This window comes from Capra hircus, chromosome 9, assembly GCF_001704415.2.
Source record: "Capra hircus breed San Clemente chromosome 9, ASM170441v1, whole genome shotgun sequence".
In the NCBI taxonomy this organism is placed as follows: Eukaryota; Metazoa; Chordata; class Mammalia; order Artiodactyla; family Bovidae; genus Capra; species Capra hircus.
Window position 1 is genome coordinate 86015413 of NC_030816.1, and position 19222 is coordinate 86034634.

At 47.0% G+C, this 19222-nt stretch overlaps 1 protein-coding gene across 2 annotated transcripts in view; it reads left to right on the plus strand.

Annotated features, from left to right (window-relative positions):
* Positions 1-14822, plus strand: part of PACRG (PARK2 coregulated) — a 540483-nt gene extending 525661 nt beyond the window's left edge. The window contains exons 5-6 of one of the 2 annotated variants that reach the window (XM_018053445.1): positions 14157-14277; positions 14554-14640. In XM_018053445.1, the coding sequence (XP_017908934.1) occupies positions 14157-14277; positions 14554-14629 (197 nt within the window). In that variant the 3' untranslated portion in view covers positions 14630-14640. Of the gene's footprint in view, positions 1-14156 lie in introns of both variants that reach the window. The other variant, XM_005684960.3, reaches the window with a different exon arrangement.

Consider the following 19222-nt stretch of genomic DNA (forward strand, 5'->3'; position numbering starts at 1 on the left):
GGCAAATTGAATGGCCACATTTTGTCCCCATGACTTAGACACCTCTTTTTTTCCTTCCCATGCAGCCAAAACTCGGCTTGAACTTTAGCAAAGCCCCTAATGTTTGTAAAAATGGAGTCAGGTGAGCTCAGTGTTTGCAGGTTATACTCTGCATGAACACTCCTGGGCGGAGTTGATGTCTTCTGCCACATTTAACTAACTAGTGTAGACGCTGATAAAAGTTGCTAGTCAGAGCTTTCAGAGATACTTCGAGGTGACTCCAAAACGAGACAATTGTAAAAGGCTTGGAGGCTTTAACTCTTATCACGTATACAGTCGTTAACTTAGTTCAGCCCAGCAGATTGCTTTGATTTGTTCATTAAATATATTATTTTTGCATTAATTGAGCTCATTTGATGAGAAAGACTCCCACTCAGTAAGATTTCCAGTTAATGGCTTGGAAATCTATTAGATTTTGGACCCAATAATTCATCTTCAAATTTTCAAAAAGTAGCTAGTTTAGCCAAGCTGAGATAAATCGTAGATAATCGAGGAACCATCTGATCTGCAGAAACGGCATGATGTGTTTTTTTCACCATGAGCACCATTAGTGAGTTTATCTATTTAATTAGTTTCTGCAGCAGAATAAAGACTACATCAAGGCCATGAAGGTCTTTTATTCGGTGGCTCTGTGCAGCTATTCCTCTAGAACGATTTAAGCAAACTTTATTGGGTCGGCGATTACCAGCATGGACACACACGGGCTTCTGAATTCTGAGTTCATGATAAAGATAAAAGCTCTAACAGAGATAATTTGAGAAGTACATCTCCCCCCAAGTTTATTGCATCTGCTGATAAAACTGGTTAGAAATCTGGATTTCTTTTCTCATTTTTGAACCTCAATACAAAACAAAATTGAAAACTAAAGATGGGTTGTGTCACTAATATTTCTTGGAAAAACCATGAGAACAGTGGTCATTCTGGTCCATTTCCAAGTTTTCAGCATCAGTCTAAAAGCAGTGAAATTATTTCCAGTATGTTGCATCACTCCTGAAAGCAGGAATCAGTATTTCCAATTGAAATCATTTATTTTTCTGACTGAGAATTATCAGGTATTAATAGCTAGGAAAGAAACTATATTAAGCAAAATTTAGATATTGATAAAATAAGGTAATATGATTTTTTTTTTCATTCTGGAGGAAGAAAGCTTTCTCTTCTCAAAATAAAGGGTGACCCAAGTAAGTGAAATGTTGGTCTCTCAGTCATGTCTGACTCTTTGTGACCCCATAGATTGTAGCCCACCAGGCTCCTCTGTCCAGGGAATTCTCCAGGCAAGAATACTGGAGTGGGTAGCCATTCCTTTCTCTAGGGGATCTTCTGTGTCTCCCGCATTATAGGCAGATTCCCTCTGATCCACCAGGGAAGCCTAACCCAAGGAAACTCCACTTTAAATCAAGGAGGATTTTGGAGAAGAGATAAGGCTATCTAACTATATAGACCCTGTATGTACTTATACCCAACCTTCCTGAATCCACATAAGTATTATCTCCAGGATAAGAAATCACAAGTTTGTAAATAGTAAATAAAGAATAGGTATCGGGCAAATTGTGGGCATTATATTTAACATACAATTTACTTGAACCAAATTTGCTTATATCTCGATTGAGTAAACACAAAAAGTAATAATTTATTCACTCATTCATTCATCCCTTTTACAAATATTCAATTTGTATTTGACGCCAACAAACAAAGTTCATAAGTAGTGTGATCCTATCCTTCAAGAGGTGGTAAAATACAGGAAAACTAAGTTTCATAAATGACTTCCTAAGGGTTCTAGATGGACATGTTCATAAGGGCCATGGAGGGATTACTGACCACAGCTCTAGGAATTCAAAAGAAAGATTGTGGAGTCAACTCCACAGGGTAAGTAAATCCAAAACTATCCTTGAAAAGAAATGAGGTTGGACTTTCCCAGAAGGGAGAGGGGGCTTTTCAAGACATGAGTGAAAATTATGCCCACTGGGGCCAGGAAAAAATCCACATCTGGGTGAAACAGATGGTCTTGGGAAGGAGCAAAATATGAGACTGACTTCATAAGGGAGGGTAGAGACAGAGGGCTCCATCAGGAATTTGAATTTGGTCTCTCATACAGTGTGGAGGTGTTGGCTATTAATCAGGAGAAAGTGACTGGAAATTAATCTGCAGGGCAAATCAGGAAGAGGAGAGTTTGAAAGACCAAGTAGACTGTTAGCTGCTACCCAGGGTGGGCCAGAGAAGCTCTGCAACTGGGTTTATTACGGAGACCACTGCCCGCCACAAGCTGAATACAGACACGGAGAAGAGCCCCGATCTGAGCCACCACGCAGGCTCATGCTTCCAGTGAAGTCAGCGCTGACCTAGAGGGTAGGGCTCAGGGGCTAGGGGTGGGGGAAGCCCCCTGAATGCCTCCACACAGGCGTTCAATCCGATCAAGTGCTACTACTCAAGAATCCCAAGGTACAGTTTCCTAAAGGAACACTAGAGACTTCCCTCGTCTTCATGGACCACAGGAACCTTGAAATTTGATTCGTAAACTTCCCCTATATCTGTGGCTTGAATCTGACTTTTTAAAAGGGTATCAGAAGACCATCCAGACAGTCATAAAAAGTTTCTCCTTTACACTGTCTCACCCTCTTCCTATTCTTCTATAGTTACAGGTTTCCCCAGCCCCTCTGGTCTGATTACCAGGTGTCCATCTACAGGTAGCAAAGGCAGTCTGGACAGTGGTCTGAGGCTGTTTTCCTGCCTCAGGCAGATCAAAGCCTATGATTCCCTTTCCTGTAAGACCATAGAACCAATACCTACAGGTCTAGAAATAAGTCATAAGTGTTTGTAAGGAGGGGAGTGGGAGGGACGGAATGTGATGCTTATCCCAGGATTTTCCCACAGTCCTCCTGTGTTGTGTTGTTCTTGTCACTGAGTCATGTCCAACTCTTTGCGACCACGTGGACTGAAGCACGCCAGGCCCCTCTGTCCTCCACCATCTCCCAGAGTTTGCTCAAATTCATGTTCACTGAGTCAGTGATGCTATCTAGCCATCTCATCCTCTGCTGCCCCCTTCTCCTTTTGTCTGTATCGTATGGCCCTGAAAAAAGTCCTTGAAATCAAGTCAGCCTTCATTTTGTCTTCCTGCACATATCTTGGTAAAGGATGTCACTATTTCAAGGGCTTGTATAAGGAAGGAAAGATAGCAGAATAGTCTGTAGCATAAAAATGAGGCCAAGATGAACAGTTTGCTGCCCTGGGAAGCATGCATTGATTGCTTGCAGGCAGTAGAGCATCCCCCCGACATGTATAGTCCCAGAGACCTGCTCTCCAGATGCCATTCCTTCTCTGCAGGGCTAAAATTCTCCTAGAATTAGAAAAACCAAGTTCTTGGTCCCTTGCACGCTGTCTGTGCTGGCGGAGGACACCTAGACCTCTCTTTCTGGATCTTCCCATCACCTTCTCGTTCTCCCTCCGCAGACGCCTCCCACCGCTTCTCCTTCTCAGCACCCCAGCATCGTGTACGGCTTGTATCACTTTACCGAGTGATTTCACCTCCTCCACCTCAGGTTGCTTCTCTGTGCTGGGACAGGAATAGCATCTAACTCATCTAGCCGTTCTTAGCTCTCAAATGACCTTATGCTAGTATTATTATTGTTGTTATTATTACTCCACTGTGAGATAAGCCCGCAGGAAATAGAATTGGGACAAGAGCTGGACTTAGAACACTCTGCTCCTTTTCCTTTGGGTATTCACTGAATGTTCACTGAATCACGTGGGCCAACAAGAAAAGGGAGGCACTGCTGCTTCACTGCTAGGATTTCAGGTTAGTCCAATGGCGACTGAACCTATAAGTGTAGTTATCCCAAAGAGGGATAAACTAGTGAACCTACCTATGTTTCTCAATATAACTTCAAGTCAAAATAGTCATTGATCAGAGATGAATCCAATTTGCCTTTACATGGTCTTGACCAAATCACTGTCACCTGAATATATATAAAAATTCGCCCATACATTTGGTCTTTATTCTAACACATCAAAATCCATATTGACTTATTGAAGTAGCAGAATGGAATAATTTGGGGTAGTGTGTCAATAAATAATTTGAGTTTTTGACAGTGTTCTCTTTTTAAACGACAACTATATAAACATTGGTTCCTTGGGATTTTTTTTTTTAGAACTTATGTGAAAGCTGGATTTGGTACTTACAAGTTTTGTGGCTTACTTTGAAGAATTATACAGTAGCTTTGTGATTATCTTTTCAGTTGAAATACAGTGCATCTATTGAATAACCTTCACTTCCAAAAGCTTGTTCTGATGTTGTATTGTGGTTTTATACAAAGTAATGTTGGGGTGAACAGAGCTCACCCAAACTCAGTTCTTTCTTTCTATAGGGATGGTAACTGAGATTCAGAGAAATCAAGTAACCTGTCCATAGTTAACCATCTAGTAAGTTATTGGACATTGCAGCTGCTAAGGTTTGAAACCGTACATTGCAGGTTATTTGCCTTTGAAATTCAATGTTTTTTCCCACTGTGTCATGATACCCCCCAATGTTATCATTGTTCATTTCCTATAGAACAAATCTACTTTGGAAAATGGCAGTTGTTCAGAAAGGAGATGGCAGTTGTCTGAAGGAGCACTTAAATATTTAATTCATGATTAGGTCAAGATCCGTGATACCTTCAGTTTCACCAGTGATCAGTGCCCCATTCAGAGATGAAAACCTTTGCTTGAACTTTCAAAACTATGATGGGCTAGGAACCTCTGGCTTTAGTTACCCAGCTCCTGCATCAGAAGGAGAGGGAGAGAGACAGACATCCAGCTGGGAATCCAGATCTTGCTTCAAAGCTTTTATCTTCAGAGGAAAGAAATCTTGTGAATTTCATTAATGTCAACAAGATCTGAAGAGATTTGGAGTGTTTAAGCCCTTGGGCGTCTCTAGTATGACATATGCTCTGGTTATTGTAAGTCTGTGGTTGCAAAACCATTGCAACTTTGATTCACATCCGCCATGAACCAACACTCTGGAAATATCCATCATATGGTCAGACTTAAGGGTACGTTGCAAACAGTCACTTTCCAAGAGATTATGAAGTCAAGTTATCACTAAGGGGGGAAAAGATGAATCTCCTCAAAGTGACATAGCAAAGCTAAAAAATAAAAAAATGAAAGCATTTCTTTAGGATTCTAGAAGTAGATAACCTCAAAACATCTCCCCAAAAGGCTTCTTCTCTTATTCAATGTAGAAAAAAATGAATTTTGCCCTGGCTTGTCTTGCCCTCTTGCCTTCCACTTCCATTCTCTCATCTCCAGAAAGAATCAGACTAAAGTTTACAATTATTTCCACTGTAATTTTCCAAACCTTATGGGAGAAAGCACTTTTATTGCAAAACAGGTTAATGCTATTTCTATAAAGTAAATTGGATCTAAGCAAACCCCAAAGGGGATATTTCTGGCAAAACAAATGTTGACACTTTAATCTAGGTCTTGAAATCAAAAAAACAAAATATATCTGTGTCTCTTCTCACCCTTCCTTAATTCAAATTAAAAGGTGAAAGACTGAAAGAAACCATAAATTCATAAGTATTATGAGCTATCTTTTCCAGTTCAGTTCAGTTCAGTTCAGTCGCTCAGTCATGTCCGACTCTTTGCGACCCCATGAATCGCAGCACGCCAAGCCTCCCTGTCCATCACCATCTCACAGAGTTCACTCAGACTCACGTCCATTGAGTCCATGATGCCATCCAGCCATTTCATCCCCGGTTGTCCCCTTCTCATTCTGCCCCCAATCCCTCCCAGCATCAGAGTCTTTTCCAATGACTCAACTCTTCACATGAGGTGGCCAAAGTACTGGAGTTTCAGCTTTAGCATCATTCCTTCCAAAGAAATTCCAGGGTTGATCTCCTTCAGAATGGACTGGTTGGATCTCCTTGCAGTCCAAGGGACTCTCAAGAGTCTTCTCCAACACCACAGTTCAAAAGCATCAATTCTTCGGCACTCAGCCTTCCTCACAGTCCAACTCTCACATCCATATATGACCAGAGGAAAAACCATAGCCTTGACTAGACGAACCTTAGTCGGCAAAGTAATGTCTCTGCTTTTGAATATACTACCTAGGTTGGTCATAACTTTTCTTCCAAGGAGTAAGCGTCTTTTAATTTCAGTATTCTTGCCTTGAGAAACCCATGAACAGTATGAAAAGGCAAAATGATAGGATACCAAAAGAAGAACTCCCCAGGTCATTAGGTGCCCAATATGCTACTGGAGATCAGTGGAGAAATAACTCCAGAAAGAATGAAGGGATGGAGCCAAAGCAAAAACAATACCCAGTTGTGGATGTGACTGGTGATATAAGCAAGATTCGATGCTGTAAAGAGCAATATTGTATAGGAACCTGGGATGTCAGGTCCATGAGTCAAGGCAAATTGGAAGTGGTCAAACAAGTGATGGCAAGGATGAACGTTGACATTCTAGGAATCAGCGAACTAAAATGGACTGGAATGGGTGAATTTAACTCAGATGACCATTACATCTACTACTGCGGGCAGGAATCCCTCAGAAGAAATGGAGTAGCCATCATGGTCAACAAAAGAGTCCGAAATGCAGTACTTGGATGCAGTCTCAAAAACGACAGAATGATCTCTGTTCATCTCCAAGGCAAACCATTCAATATCACAGTTATCCAAGTCTATGCCCCAACCAGTAACGCTGAAGAAACTGAAGTTTTATGAAGACGGTTTTATGAAGACCTACAAGACCTTTTAGAACTAACACCCAAAAAAGATGTCCTTTTCATTATAGGGGACTGGAATGCAAAAGCAGGAAATCAAGAAACACCTGGAGTAACAGGCAAATTTGGCCTTGGAATGCAGAATGAAGCAGGGCAAAGACTAATAGAGTTTTGCCAAGAAAATGCACTGGTCATAGCAAACACCCTCTTCAAACAACGCAAGAGAAGACTCTACACATGGACATCACCAGATGGTCAACACCGAAATCAGATTGATTATATTCTTTGCAGCCAAAAATGGAGAAGCTCTATACAGTCAACAAAAACAAGACCGGGAGCTGACTGTGGCTCAGATCATGAACTCCTTATTACCAAATTCAGACTCAAATTGAAGAAAATAGGGAAAACCACTAGACCATTCAGGTATGACCTAAATCAAATCCCTTATGATTAAACAGTGGAAGTGAGAAATAGATTTAAGTGCCTAGATGTGATAGACAGAGTGCCTGATGAACAGTGGAGTGAGGTTCATGACATTGTGCAGGAGACAGGGATCTAGACCATCCCCATGGAAAAGAAATGCAAAAAAAAAAAAAAAAGGCAAAAAAAGAGCTATCTTTTTAATGAAATCTTTTTTAATGATGAGTCATCTTTTTAGTAGATTATCTTTTGAAAATGTTAGTTTTATTCCACTACAACTAACATTTCTGTCTAAATACCAACTAGCGCAAATAAGGAATTACTGTTTGGGGTCCCCATTTCATAACTACTAAATCCACTAAACCCAGAATTACTGTTTGGGGTCATCCCCATTTCATAACTACTAAATCCACTAAACCCAGAACTGGAAATGTGTTCAGAATCATCCAACAGAACATCTGTGATGTTATAAGAACATCTTATAAGAATGATATTTGCAATAGAGTCCACACACATGCTGCGGACGTGTGAACCCAGGCCCCAAGGGCTCAGTCTCTCTGCAGGGCAGGTGGCATCATGCAGACCCAGGCAGAAGGTGTGCAGTTTTAGCTGAGGCCGAAGCCATCACTGATTATGGGTCTTAACAGGGAAAATCCCTTTCAATTGGACTTGAAAGCTCTTCAAATGATTTAGTTCAACATTTGAGAAACCAAAACCAAAAAACCCAAAAAACAAAAAAAGCGCTTTCTGATCCAGAAAGAAATGGCTTCGTTTCTTCTGTTAGTACTTTTTAAAATCTCACCTTCGGTGCGGTGAGACAAGGGCTCTGCCTGGCTCTCCGGCCGCTGCTGCCAAAGGCTGCGGTGGATGCTGTTCTGTCAGGTTAATCTGTTTATTTGCCTGAGATATTTGCTAGTTTCCACTGGGTTGGGAAGATCCCCTGGAGAAGGGAATGGCTACCCACTCGAGTATTCCAGCCTGGAGAATTCTATGGACTTTAGAGTCCATGGTGAATTCCATGGTGGCGAAGAGTCGGGCACTGAGCGGCTTTCACTTTCACAGCTATTTCAAGGGCCCTCGTACACGTAAGAGGCAACACAGAGCACTGCTGTCACTGGGCATGTGGGTTACACCACAAAATCGGAGCTTCCAAAAGTTGGTATGCAGTGTGAAAAAAGATGGATAACAGTAGCCTGGACCTCCCTTGAGTCACTGCTTACCATTTCTGGATTCACTCTGGTGGTTTTTAATTGAGTTTCCCACGCTGGTGTTGTCTTGAAGATTGTCTGGTGCATCGGCTCTGAGAGGCCCCCAGGTCAGGACGGTTTCAGAATGATGGGTGGGGTGGGCACAGCGCCTCCACCCGCGGACGCTCAGCCCGTCCACCGTGTGGAGGACACCCGCCTGCACTTCTGCAGGACCAGGGTAAGCGCTGCTTCTGTCTAGATGTGTCCACTTCTTTCTTAGTCTCGACCAGAGAGCGTAAGTGGCGGTAGTGGTTTAGTCACTAAGTCGTGGCCAGCTCTTTGCTACCCCAGTGACTATAATTTAGCCTTCGGTGCGCTCCTGCCTTCCCGCCAGGCTCCTCCATCCATGGGATTCTCTGGGCAAGAATACCCGACTGGGCTGCCATTTCCTCCTGCAGGGGATCTTCCTGACCCAGGGATCGAACTGGCGTCTCCAGCATCTGCTGCTTGGCAGGCAGATTCTTTACCACTAAGCCACCTGGGAAGCAGAAGGAATAGGTCAAGTTTATCAATTATTTCATTTGTTGGAACAGGCTCCTCCGTCCATGGAATTTTCTAGGCAAGAGTGGGTTGCCATTTCCTTCTCCAGGACACACTTAAGAGTATTGGTCAAAACACTGGAGTCAGAAATATCCAAACCTGGATGTGACCCTCCTTGAGGGTCCCGTGCCCTCCCGTGCTTCCTTCCGTGGCTCTTCCTGTCCTGGGATAAAGGGGCTCGGAGTCTGGCCTGCCCTCACAGAGAAGCATTCTCCCAGGAGAGTCTCCAGTAGGGTTCCAGCAGCAGGACAGAGGCCAGCTGCACGGGGCTCTGGGCTGGGTCCGCAGCCCAGACTCAGTCTGGTGGGCATGAATGTGACCTCCGGGGACCTTGGCCAGCTCCCCAAAGGCAAGAGCCTCGTCTTTTCCATCTGGCATGAGCCCGCATGAGCACATCTTGTGCTGTCTACCAAGAGCCCATCACCCTTCAGAATGGCCGGAGGTGCCACCAGCAGCAACCTGGGAAGACTTTGCTCTGGCCACCAAAAGTGTTCTTTTTCCCACTTGGCTTCTGTCTTCTTTTCCTGCCTTTTTCCTATAATAGTAGTAACTAAAGAAAAGAAGAAAGCTTTTACACAGTATAAACATTGTAAAAATGCGAAGAGACTGTTTCATCAAAACCCTCCATGATATGGGTCTGTTGCCAGGCCAGGTCCCCTGCCTAGCAGATATGCACCTGTGTGAAGGTCTGATGTCTTGGCCACGCCTTGGGGGCGAGGGGGCATGATGGTCACTTCACAACCACGAGTTCATTCACTGGGAGGATGCCCTTGACAGCAGAAAGACTGGGACACACATACCAGCCAGTGCTGACCAAAACAGCCCTGAGGCAGAGGAAGAATCCAGGTGCTGCTGCTAAGTCGCTCCAGTCGTGTCCAACTCTGTGCGATCCCATAGACGGCAGCCTGCCAGGCTCCCCCATCCCTGGGATTCTCCAGGCAAGAACTCTGGAGTGGGTTGCCATTTCCTTCTCCATTGCAAGAAAGTGAAAAGTGAAAGCGAAGTCGCTCAGTCGTGTCCGACTCTTAGCCACCCCATGGACTGTAGCCCACCAGGCTCCTCGGTCCATGGGATTTCCCAGGCAAGAGTACTGGAGTGGGGGGCCATGGCCTTCTCCAAGCATCCAGGTGGGGGCTGTTTAAACAGGCTTAGGTAGAAAAGGAGGCTGCCCTTGCTGCAACATACTGCCTACACAATCCAAAACCACTTCAACGTTCAGAATGACAAGCATCGTCAAAATGTTGGATTGTCCAAAAACTTCCTTGGGGGTTTTCTGTACGAGCTTATGTAAAACTCCAGACAAACTTTTTGGCCAACCTGATAATTCTTAACCAAGAGACTTTCAAGCAGTCGGGGCTCGTCTCCGGTACACAAAGACCTCTAGGAGGAGAAACGGAAGCCCTGGTTCTAGCCTACCTATGTAGTATTCCCTCAGAAATGCCAAGTCTGGTTTGAACTGTTGTTCCGGGTCCTGTTTGTTTGGTTATAAATAATAAACATCTTTTCCTTCTTCAATGTATCTTTCCAGCTATTGGAGAGAAAATAGACTCCTAGCTTCCTAAATTGAAATGTCATCATCCTAACCAGAACTGACAATTGTACACAACCATCGGGGTTGTTCTTAAAGCATCCTGTTCTCACAAGCGTGTTTTCCTGCGACGTCGTACATATTTAAAATGAGGAGCTCAACCTAATCGCCTCAGACTCAGATTCTCAAAGAAACTGACTCTCGAGCAGTTCTGAAATGGAGACCGCCCCGCTCACCTGCCCCTCAATGTGGCCTGACCCTCAACCGTGCCTGCTCATCCCTCCCACGCCCAAAGGAAGGGACGGTGCTCCTTTGTTGGGCTTTTTCCTCCCCCAGGGATACACATTCTGCAATCACGGAATATTCCAACTCCAACTCCCTTTCTCAATAAGCAACTGTTATTCTGCTCTGTTCTTTTTATCACTTGGTTTATGCACTGCTGAGAAACAAAAAAGCTACATAGCTTTCTTACTCCTACAGTTACATATTTTTTAAGAAGTAAGAATAGGTCACTATTGAAATAAAGCGCTGCTTGTCCTGAGAGCATTCTGGGAGGCAGCGGGACAAACAGGGCGTGTTAAGCTTTCCGTTGCGTGCACTTTCCCACCCCTCTCTGCCCCCACCAGGAAAATATGTCGGTCCCGTGATCTATTCAGTCCTTGACCTTTTGACTAACAGCCCAACAAAAGGCGCCATTTATTGGCGATTAATTTACGTGTCTTTGTCTATCAGGAACTGGATCAAGGCTGTCACAACTCAGCACCATCACCAGTCACCCTTGCCACCTGCGCCTGGGGCATTTTTGCCAGGGCTCAGCAGGCCGTGCAAACTTGCATCCTGCCAACTACCCCCTAAGTCCACCTGTTTCGTGAGCAGGGGAGTTTAACAGGAATGTCATCAGGGCGGGGAGTGGGGGGCCCTCAGGGACCAGCCCAGACACTGTCGCTGGCCTTCCTTCAGCGCCCCCCTCGGAATCCCGGGAGCCGACCCTGTCCCTCACACACGCCTTCCTCCCGGCCTCCCTTGTCACACACGTGACCTGTTTCTGGTCCTGCTGCACCTTTTTTGGACTGTGTTGCTTTTGCCCTCCTCTCTTTGGGAACTTCTTCCTTAGCATCTTTTCCTCTCTCCTGTAACACACATCACCAACCCCTGCCCACCGGGCACACACACACATGCACACAAGCTTCTTCCTCATTCTCTCTCTTCCGTGTGCGCTCAGTCGCGTCCGACTCTGCAACCCCGTGGACTGTCGCCCAGCAGGCTCCTCTGTCCATGGGATTCTCCAGGCAAGAATACTGGAGTGGGGTGCCGTGCCCTCCTCCAGGGGATCTTCCTGACCCAGGGATCAAACCTGTGTCTCCTGCATTGGCAGGCGGGTTCTTTACCACAGAGCCACCTGGGAAGCCCCTTCTCTCTTAATCCAACTCCAAACCTCGTGGTGTTGGAAACCTCCCCGCCAAGTGGATGGGCACCATGTTCTTCTTGGTGGGAGATCCTGGCTGCACTGACTCTCTCCTCAGACCACCCTGTAAATCTTTTTTTGATTTTAAACTATTTAAGTATTTGTCTGTATAGATTTTTAAAGTTTACCTTTAGCTGAAAAACAACCAGGCAAGAACTCTTTGTTCAAACACCCTATCTCTTGTTTATCTTGGGCAGCTAGCATGTATGAATATTTCAGGTGATCAGCTACTCTGTAAATCAGCCTTTACCTTAAATTCATCTTTCTCCTTCACAGCAGAAAGGCTTCCACCATGAGAAGGGCAAAATCCACCTCATGACGATGGCTTTACAAACCATTTTAAGTTCATTCGTTACGAAAAATGGATATGCACCATAGCTGTGTAACTCATAACCTTTCTCTTTCTGAAAATTAGTAGTATTTCTGCCTGCCCTCACCCCCCACCAAACGAAACTAATCAGGAGAACCATGTCCTTTCTCTGCGTTACAAAAGACAGTGATATTTCTCTAACAAGTTTCTGGGAAACTCAAGCAAAAGAACTGCTTATCTATGCTGTGTGGGATTGTAATTGTTACCTTTATTACTGGTCTGAACCACTACTCTGTCTTTTTTAAAATGTTCAAAATAACTGGGGAAAAACAGCTTTGAAATGCCATTCCCCCCCACCCCGCCCCGTTTCACATTCGAGCAAGATATGAATTGGGAGCTGTATTGAAATCTGAATAAAATGAACACACGTTCACCTGGGAGAGTGCACATTTTCCAGCTGTGGCTGCTCTCCCCGTAGCGTCCCTGGCCTGAGCCCTCGTCCTCACCATCCCCCCAGCCTCTCAGCCCACCCTGTGGCCCTTTCCTTTCATCATAGATCAGGTGGGGTAGTGTCAGCAACGGCACAAAGATGACTCGCTTACTGGGAGAATGAGCAGTGTTGAAGCCTTTAGAAATCTGGGTGGGAAATACAACTCACAGGCCGGCCATGACTATTCCTGGGCTTCCCTGGTGGCTCAGATGATAAAGAACCCGCCTGCTGATGTAGGAGACGCGGGTTTGATCCTTGGGTCGGGAAGATCTCCTGAAGGAGAGCATGGCACCCCACCCCAGTATTCTTGCCTGGGAAATCCCATGGACAGAGGAGCCCGGGGGGCTACAGTCCATGGGGTGGCAGAGTCGGACACAACTGAGCGACTAAACAACAAGGACTGTTATTAGGTGGAATTTCTGTTCTCTGGATGGAAGCAGACCCCCACGCACCTGGGTAATCTCTCAGGTAGAACGCGATTAGATGCTTCATATCCAAACACTTTGAGACCATGAGACCCAGGCTCCCACCCAGGGCGTGGATGGCCAGCCCAGGAACCCCTTCCCGCAGAGTCTGAGAGGCAGCTGAACAGTCACTTCCAGGCTCAGGGAGGTGAGACTTCGGCCAGGTCCTCCAGGTGTGCCCCCCCGACCCCCGGGGCAGGCAACCTGCCTGGACTTAGACCTCAGCACCAGCAGAGCTCCCGTCCCTGTGAAGCCATAACTGAGGACTAGGATGGGGCGTTCAGGAAGAGATGAGGAAGAGATGGCAGGCGAGGCCATCCCTGCTCCCAGCTGCACCCCCAGTGATGGGGGGGGTAGGGGTACTAGCAGAGGCTGAACACCGGGGTTAATGAGGCCTGGAGGGGACAGCGTGCACCCCTCGGATGCAAGCCCCAGACACAGGCTAAGCCCTCCACTACACCGTGTGTCTGTCTGCGATCACACAAAGCCAGCACCCTCGTCTGACCATGGGCCCTTCCTTCTAACTAGGCCATCTTGGGGCTTTGAAGAAGCCAGGGTCTGGGAGAACACTCCTGATGTAATTACCGTGTCTGAGACTGAGTCCCTGACTTGTGAGCTGTGCTGTAACCGCAGGTCACCTGGTTTTCATTTACGCCCTGATGTCTCTAGCTGCGATGACTTTTCAGCACCTCACTTTCGTTTACGCTCTGCTGACCTTTCATCAGTTCCCTTCTAGTGGGATTTTGTGTTCTGGTCTATCTGTCACCACTCCTGAGACTCTACCAGGATCATGTCAAATGGTCCGACGTTGACTGATCCATGTCAATGTCAAACATTACATGCTTGAGTCTCAAGGCATAGGCCTTGGAGACCCGTGCCTAGACCCATGCATAGGACTTTTTGGGAAAGCGCCACGCAGTAATGGGCCTCTCTGTGTGTTTGTTTGCATGAACCAGTGAACTCTGGGGACGGCATCGACTACAGCCAGCAGAAGCGGGAGAACATCGGCGACCTGATCCAGGAGACGCTAGAGGCCTTCGAGCGCTACGGGGGTGAAGACGCCTTCATCAACATCAAGTACATGGTCCCCACCTACGAGTCGTGCTTGCTGAACTAGCAGGGAGGCATCTGGGCTTGGGCGGAGGGGGTGCTCCCAGGGGTGCTCCCCGCCACCTGTCTGCCGCTGCTAGCATCTCCTTATCCGCGACTTCGGCCGCTCAGCATTTACACAGCTGCCGAAACAGCAGCTCACGGGCCCTCGGATTGTTAGCCCTGTTGAGAGCAAGGCTTTCCCATACATAAATAGTGCCTGTTTCTTAGATTACAATAGTGTACTGTGCTTATTTGTTCCAGGAGAAGAATCGCTTCTTTATCCAGCTCGGAAAGAAAGCAGGAGTCCGAGTTAAACCTTCGGTTGTATGGACAATAAAACTATGATTTTCGTACGCAATTCAGCAATTGTGTCTGCCTGCCCTGAGGGTGATGTCAGAGGTTGGAAGGGGAGCATTTAGGCCGGCTGCTTAATAGGTGTTGGTCGTGGGCCCGAGGGCCCTTTCAGCAGCACCTCCGCAGCAGCTGGGTAGAATGGTGTGCTTTGACACTTGATAGAACGGTGGGATCTATGCCCCCATTACAGGGGGACAGTTTCCAGCGTGTTCCGAACCTTGGTTATAAACATAACTGATGCTTCTGGCCCACCGGAATTTGCAGGGCTTCCCAGCTTATATTGGGGGAGGGGGGCACAGGGGAGAGGGGCGTTGGGTCGGGTATGAAATGCCATGTGGCACAGGCGACTTTTTTAAAACGCTAGCTTGCTTCCTTGTCCCTCATAGTCCAACATCCTACACCCCAGGACCCTGGTGTAGTTGACAACACACTACCGGGCAAGCTGTTTGGGGCCTTTCATCAGTTTTGAAGATGACTTAGGTTCATCGTAGCGCTCGCCCCTGGGAACAAGTCAAGTCCTTTTCCTGCGCAGTTCTCCTCCCGCTGGTGGGTTGGGTGGGTTCCCAGAGCACCTCTCGCCGAGTCTGACGGCACTGTTTGGGAATTTTATTGAGATTAGGAAAAAACCACACACACGTGCACTGCTTCATTCAACTGAGAAAGTGAAAAGGTGCCCAAAGCGAAGCGTGAGTGGAAGGTGCCCAGACAAGGGCCTGCAGGGTGCGGGATGCTCAGCTCGGAAAGCTTCGGGGCAAGGGGCCCTGATTCTGTGTGCCCGCGAGCTGCCGTGGCTGCCGGCAGTGCAGGCTGGGAGGTCTCAGTCTGCAGGGAAAGCAGCTCCTGCACAGAAGGGAGGAATTGAAACGTGTCCCCGGGGAAGCGAGCCCTGGCCCCCAGGTGGTTGTCCGTAATTATCAAAGACACGGTGTCCAGAGGCAAACCCCGAGTTTGAAAACTGGTTCAGTATTCATCTTCCTTGGTGCCGGGCTCCGCATATGAAATCTAGCATCTGAGTGGCTACCACCTAGTTCCCGAAGCTTTTTTTTTTTTTAAGGATAAATGGAGACGCATGATCAGGTAAGATAAATTGGCTTTCGGGTATAATATCAATACTTTGAAAAGACAGACCTAGAAGCAGACACAGAGAGGGTAAGACAGGTTTTTCTCCAAACTACGGTGTTCCACTGTACCCAGCAGCTGTCTCCCTGGCATCAGTGATGTGTTCAAAGTGACCCCTCAGTCCCTGATACTGTCAGTCAGAAGGATCCCGCTGTCAGTGCCTTTGAATGTTCCTGCCAGAATTTCCTCCACGGCTCCATCGGGATTCAGGGACCAGCCTACGGTCTCATTCTGTCTCCTGCTCGTGAAAATACCTGGAGTAGAAGCGAGGAGACCTCCCAGCCTCTGAGCCCAGAGCCCTAACTGGCGTGAAATTAAAACACAGAGGTTCCTTTCCCAGCTCTCTGTCACTTACTGGCTGTGCAGCCTCGGGCAAGTAATTTAACTTCTCTGAGTCTCCAGTTTCCTCAGCTGTGCGAACTGAATGTGGAGATTACTCCTACCCGCAGGAAGGTTCTAAGAACTAGAGGTGATCTTACTGGAATATCTAGCCTAGTTTTTTACACCTGTTGGTCTTTACTGTAAAGGAACAAGACATGAATAATGACCAACCTCCATCCCAGCAAAGCAATATATAATTGGGAAAATCCTCAGATGATATGGTGCCTCCTAGAAGGCAATGGTGAGCTCTTTGTCATAAGAAAATAATTTTGCAGAAAACCAAAGCAACTACAGATATGGCACAGTGTTCTCCGGAGATTTTTTTTTTTTAACGCATTGTTTTACTAGTATAGAACTAGGAATGGCTGCTTTTTCTGTCGTCTCGACCCCAGGTGGCTTCCTCCCTGTCTGTAGGGACACACAGAGGAAGAGAGCGGGTGGAGGTGAAGGGGGAGAGAGCCCCAGGTACCCCGGGGAATTGCCCCCTGACCTCGTGGTCAGCCCAGGTCCGCAGGTGCCTGAAGGCGTCTCACAGCCATGTGAGCAGGCGGCAGAGCTCAGAGCTCGGAAATCCCTGAGCAAAGGCCCTCGACGGGCTGCTAAACTCGGGGATCACGGGAGAAGCCCACCAGGAAAGGGAAACTAAGCCCAGCTGGAGGAGAGATGCTCAGGAGTGAGGAGACGGAGGAGGCCCAGAACGAGCACTTCGAACGTCTGGGCAAACATCAAAGACCGTGGAAGGCGGGAAGCCCAGAGCCCCCGGCAGCTTCTCAGATGGGTTGACGTCCATTTGTTGAAGAAAAACGCCGCCTGGAACGCTGGGCCTCCTGGCGCTTCACAAGACCGGGAGCTGGAAGAGCAAGCCGGAGGGGAAGTGTCCGAGGCAGAGCGCACCTCTCGGAAGAAGTCAGTCCGAGCCGCCTTCTGGAGGGACGCTTCATCAAGGCTGGCAGGATAACGAGACTGCCACCTGAGAGCTCTCTCCCTCCCGTTTATCCCTGTCCGTCTGAAACAGCCTGGAGGCTAGAGGGGTGGGGCCACAGGCGGTGCAGGGGAGGTCCTCGGCGGACCAGGGCCCCTCACACCGGTCTGGGAGCTGCTGAGAGAGACGTCGGGGTTCGCACAAGCCCACTGCCCCCTGCAAGTCGCCTCCGTGGGCACACCCTCATCTTCGAGGGAGGCTCCCCCACCAACCCTCGCCACCCCCCCACCCCCACCCCGGCCCACCCCTCGCCAAACTGTAGGAACAGCACATCATTTTACCGCCCAACTCTTATCTGGAAACAATCAGAAGTTCAGTTTGAAAATTCTGCGAAATAGTTGCATGCTTGGAGAATATGGTCTTCAAAGCTGAAGTTTTCTTATGTAAACAAGCCTCAAGTTTTTTCAGGGTTTGCCTACACGCAACCTAGAAACGGGAGATGTTCTGGTGCAGGAGGAGGGACATCCCAGAACACTGTCATTTAGAGAAGCCGAAAGGAAGTCCTCCTACTTCAATACCCACCGCATCGCTTACTTCTCCGGCTATTCTGAGTCATTCATCGCTGGCCTTCTATAAGCAGAAGCTGGGAAGCTCGAAGACTGCTTTGAAAGAAGTAATAAACCTGGGGAAATATTCCGTGAACATTTTTCTAATCATAAATTCCTACTCTCTGGTGGGATTTAAAGTGGAGTCAGAAAACCCCAAATGCTTTCAAAACAGTTCTACCCAGGAAAGCATCCCTCTTCTAGAAATGCACCAGTAGACCAGTTTTTGAAAGTTCTTTTTTGAAAACAAGAAATTTCGAGACCTAAGCTAAAAATGACCATGCTTCCTTCCAGTCACACCAAGACAATCTGTGTCCACAATTCAAATATTCGGGGTCTGGCAGGCTCTGCCCCAACACACAGCCTGCAGACCCACAGTGCCCCAGCCAGGAAAGGCCACTCGGGTGGTGACCGACCCCAGCTGCCCCCTCTCCCCACTCAGTTCCCATGAGGAGCTCAGGGAACCACCCTCTTTATAAGATCCAGGAGGAAGGGCTTTTCTGAGCGCCAGCAACTTTGTTTCTTTCTTTTAAAATAAGAGATATTTTGTTTATTCCAATAATAAGATATTGGAAGTGAGTTAAATATCCTGGTTACTCTGTGTGCTGGACTCAGCATTTCCTTGCCCTGATAATGAGCAGAGGAGGAAAGTCCATTTTGAAGTGGGAACTGCCAACCCCTCCACTAGGCTTATTTGTAATCAGGCTGTCTTAATGCATCTGGTCCCATCACTTCATGGCAAAAAGATGGGGAGAGTGTGGAAGCAGTGACAGATTTTATTTTCTTGGACTCCAAAATCACTGCTCATGGTGACTGCAGCCATGGAATTAAAAGATACTTGCTCCTTGGAAGGAAAGCTATGACAAAACTAGACAGTGTGTTAAAAAGCAGAGACACCACTTTGCCAACAAAGGTCTGAACAGTCAAAGTTATGGTTTTTCCAGTGGTCATGTATGGATGTGAGAGTTGGACTATAAAGAAGGCTGAGCGCCAAAGAACTGATGCTTTTGAGTTGTGGTGCTAGAGAAGACTCTTGAGAGGCCCTTGGACTGCAAGGAGATCCAACCAGTCCATCCTAAAGGAGATCAATCCTGAATCTTCATTGGAAGGACTGATGCTGAAGCTGGAACTCCAATATTTTAGCCACCTCATGAGAAGAACTGACTCATTGGAAAAGACCCTGATACTGGGAAAGATTGAGGGCAGGAGGAGAAGAGGATGACAGAGGATGAGATGGTTGGATGGCATCACCGACTTAATGGACATGAGTTGGACCAAACTCAGAGACAGTGAAGGACAGGGAAGCCTTGTGAGCTGCAGTTCATGGGGTCACAAAGAATTGGACACAACTTAGCGACTTAATAACAACAACAATTCAAAAAATAGTCTAAGCATCCTCTCTGCTCTACAGCAGGGGAAAAAAAAATAGTAGTTCTTGGCTTAATGAAGAACACTTTCCTGCAGGAAAATACATGTTAGTGTGGAATCTGATGTATCTCCCATCATCTTTGAGTCTTTTGCCAGCTTCAAAGTGTGAGCATGTGGAAGC